Here is a 3,557-nt window from a genome sequence, read left to right on the forward strand (position 1 = left end):
AGCGTCGATCGTGCGATCGATGCTGGGCAAAGGAAATGAATCCTTCGGGCAGGCCTTGTTTAAATCTTTATAATCTACGCACATTCTAAACTTATTCCCCTTTTTAGGCACTACTACAACGTTAGGTAACCAATCTGGGTATTTTACCTCTCGAATGGACCCTATATTAAGGAGCTTGGTTACCTCGTCCTTGACGAATGCATATTTTACCTCGGGTTGTGGCCTCTGCTTTTGTTTGACAAGAGGAAAACTCGAATCCATGCTTAACTTTTGTGTCGTCACATCCGGTGGAATACCTGTCATGTCTAAATGGGACCAAGCAAAGCAATCTGAGTTATTTTTAAGAAACCCGATAAATTTTTTCCTGAGCTCGGGGGTTAACCCCATGCTCAGGTATACCTTCTTCTCTGGTAGATGGACTAACATTATGACTTGCTCGATTTCTTCGACTGTGGACTTAGTGGCATCAGAATCATCGGGCACCACAAAGGTTCTCGGTACTCCGAATTTTAACTCTTCATCTAGTGTGTCTACGTTCCGATCTTCCGAAGATTCCGGGTTCGGGATCTGTGATTGCTATTTGGCATTCTTCCCTTCATTCCGATCTGGCACCTTTATAGTTTTAACAGATTCTTCAACTACGAACATTTTTTTTGCGACCTGTTGTTCACCACGGACGGTTTTGATACCTTCTGGGGTTGGGAATTTCAATACCTGATGCATAGTTGAGGGGACCACTCTTACGAGGTGAATCCACGATCTGCCCAACAATGCATTGTATCCCATGTCTCCCTCTATCACATAAAAGTTTTTCTGCTGCGTAGTTTCTGCCATATTGATCGGTAAAGTGATCTCACCCTTCGTCGTCTCGAATGCTATGTTGAATCCATTGAGGACCCGTATTGCTGGCACGATCTGATCTAGTAGTCCCAGCTGTTCGATGACTCTCCATCGGATGATGTTAGCCGAGCTACCTGGATCAATTAGCACACGTTTAATTTTAAATTTATTGACAGGGACAGATATTACCAGTGCGTCGTTATGCGGCTGGGCGATGCCTTCCATGTCCTCGTCATTGAACGTGATGGGACCATCAGGGTCATCATTCCGGATACGCTTTTCCCTCGTTATGGAAATTTTGGTGTGTTTTACAACCGGCCTAATAGAAACGTCAGTTCCTCCCATGATCATGTGTATCACCTGCTGAGGCTCTTCCGGCCTATCCTGCTTGTTGGAATCCAGGTTCTTGAAATGGGTTTTTGCTCGTTCACTTAGGAATTCTCGAAGATGTCCCAAATTGAACAAACGAGCGACCTCCTCTCTCAGCTGCCGACAATCCTCGGTCCGATGGCCGTGAGTATGATGATATTTACAAATAAGACTTTTATCTCGCTTCTCTGGATCAGATTGGATTGGCCTTGGATGTCTTATTTCTTTGTTTCGGATAATGACCGCTGCTATGGTTGCTACATCAACGCAAAAGTTGTACTCGGATAACCTTGGAGTTTCTTTGTTTCCCGGTGGTTTATCGATAGCATTTATGTTTATCAATCCATGGATACTTTGGCCTCGATCATTCCGCCTATCATTCTTGCCTGATTCGCTGTTGCACCTATTTCCCCTTCGATCGAGTGGGTAAGGCTGGTACCTATCATATGATGATTTGGAATCCCGATCTACCACTCTTCTTAATCGATCACTCCCTTTATCGGAATGCCATGATACCGAAGTAGCCCTCACAATTTTATCATCTTCGACCCTGATCTTCGACTGATACCTGTTGTGTACATCAGCCCAGGCGATCGCCGGGTATTCTTTCAGATTTTGCTTTAGCTCCATAGATGTGATCGAGCTCCTTGAATTGACCCCTTGGGTGAAAGCCTGAACGGCCCAATTATCAGTGACTGGGGGTAAGTCCATGCGCTCCATTTGAAATCGAGCCACAGACTCGCGAAGGGTCTCGTCATCTCGTTTCTTGACGTTGAACAAGTCCGATTTTCGTGTTTCGACCTTGATGGCCCCGACATTGGCTTTGACGAAAGCATCAGCGAGTATGGAAAATGAATCAATTGAATTCTCGGGTAAGTTATGATACCAAATAATCGCCCCCTTTGACAGGGTTTCCCCAAATTTCTTAAGTAGCACTGATTCTCTTTCGTCATCGGCGAGATCATTGCCCTTAATAGCACATGTATATGCAGTCACATGTTCATTTGGGTCTGTCGTCCCATTATACTTCGAGATATCGGGCATGCGAAATCTCCTTGGGATTTTCATCGGTGCCGCACTCGGCGGAAATGGCATTTGAACAAAAATTTTCGAATTCGGTCCCTTCAACATTGGTGGAGCCCCCGGAATCTGATCGACCCTTGAGTTGTAGTTCTCCACCTTCTTGTCATTCGCCTCTATCTTCTTTTTGCCGGACTCGACTCGTTTAGTCAATTCTTTGAGCATTCTTATCAATTCACTGCTTTGCCCGAGGTGGTTCTCGTTACCCTGTGGGACATATCTTTCCTCCGTATCCTAGGTTTGTTCTGATGGTGCAATATCGGGTGCTTGACCCCGGTTTTGCAATTGTGCTATGATCTTTTACTGGGCCTGCAACTGAGCTATAGCCATGTCTAACTGGTTTTTGAGCTACTGCAGCATGACTCCGTTATTCTCGCCAGTCGGTACGTTGCCCACCGATGATCCGACTTGAATAGGATTAACGGGGGCGCGTTGTTGTTTGGTACATCTCCGTCGTCATGCTCGTGATGGCTTGGTTCCACTTGGAAGTTGACAGAATGGGAATCCGACATTTTTTGTATACCTGAAATCAAACCTTAAAGAACAAATGTAAAATATCGAGCGTAACCAGAATGTTGTATTGAACCGCCACTACTATCTACAGCCCCACGGTGGGCGCCAAACTGTTTAACCTTAAAATGGAGAACAATTAAATTTATGCGTGACGCCAAAGATATGTGGCTAAATTCAATCCAAGATTAATTTGCGTAATGAGTCAATAAGTAAATAAAGAAGCAGATCTGATTGAATATTAATTATGTCCGGCCTCGGGTATAGAAACCGAGGTCGATACCCTCTGTTGAGTACTTACACGATGAACAACAAAGATGAACTAAGGAACAAATGGGAATGGTTTCAAAGGATTCTTATTGTTTTCTGATATAAAATCTTTCACTCTTTCTGTTGCCAGCCCCTTCAATGGATGTGAACCTCCTCTTTATATGGTAGAGGATTCCCAACCCTAATACAATTCTAAATAAAGGAAAGAAATCTGGTGACAGCTGTTGCCGAGATCGACGCCGAAATATCTGGTTGAGGGAGAATATTTCGGTCTTCTCCTTATGATAGTTAACTGCCCTTCCTTTATCACCTCATCCCAAATCGAGCTCGATGCCCCATTCCCGATGAGCCAGTCATATCTTGCCTGAGCATAACCATGACAACGGGAAACCGAGCATGTCCGTATCCTGATTTTACCCGTAGACAATATGACTGTATTGTAACTTACCTAAAAGGAAGTGTTGTATGATAGTTATTATTTCTTGTAA

General features: G+C 44.2%; 1 protein-coding gene across 1 annotated transcript; it reads right to left on the reverse strand.

The window, feature by feature from the left end:
• Positions 1–576: 576 nt before the first annotated feature.
• LOC132644048 (uncharacterized) lies at positions 577–2,454 on the reverse strand. Its single transcript, XM_060360594.1, has 2 exons — positions 1,030–2,454; positions 577–714 (listed from the first exon to the last, which is right to left on the reverse strand). The coding sequence occupies exons 1-2, from the start codon at positions 2,452–2,454 to the stop codon at positions 577–579; spliced, it is 1,563 nt and encodes a 520-aa protein (XP_060216577.1).
• Positions 2,455–3,557: the final 1,103 nt, after the last annotated feature.

The sequence above is a fragment of the Lycium barbarum genome, chromosome 6, assembly GCF_019175385.1.
Source record: "Lycium barbarum isolate Lr01 chromosome 6, ASM1917538v2, whole genome shotgun sequence".
Lineage (NCBI taxonomy): Eukaryota > Viridiplantae > Streptophyta > Magnoliopsida > Solanales > Solanaceae > Lycium > Lycium barbarum.

Bases quoted from the DNA above. Each gene is read 5' to 3' on its own strand.
- LOC132644048 (XM_060360594.1), bottom strand. From the start codon at position 2,454: ATGCTCAAAGAATTGACTAAACGAGTCGAGTCCGGCAAAAAGAAGATA. The intron at 715-1,029 runs GTAATATCTGTC...ACTATGCATCAG, and splicing joins AGCCGCATAACGACGCACTG to GTATTGAAATTCCCAACCCC.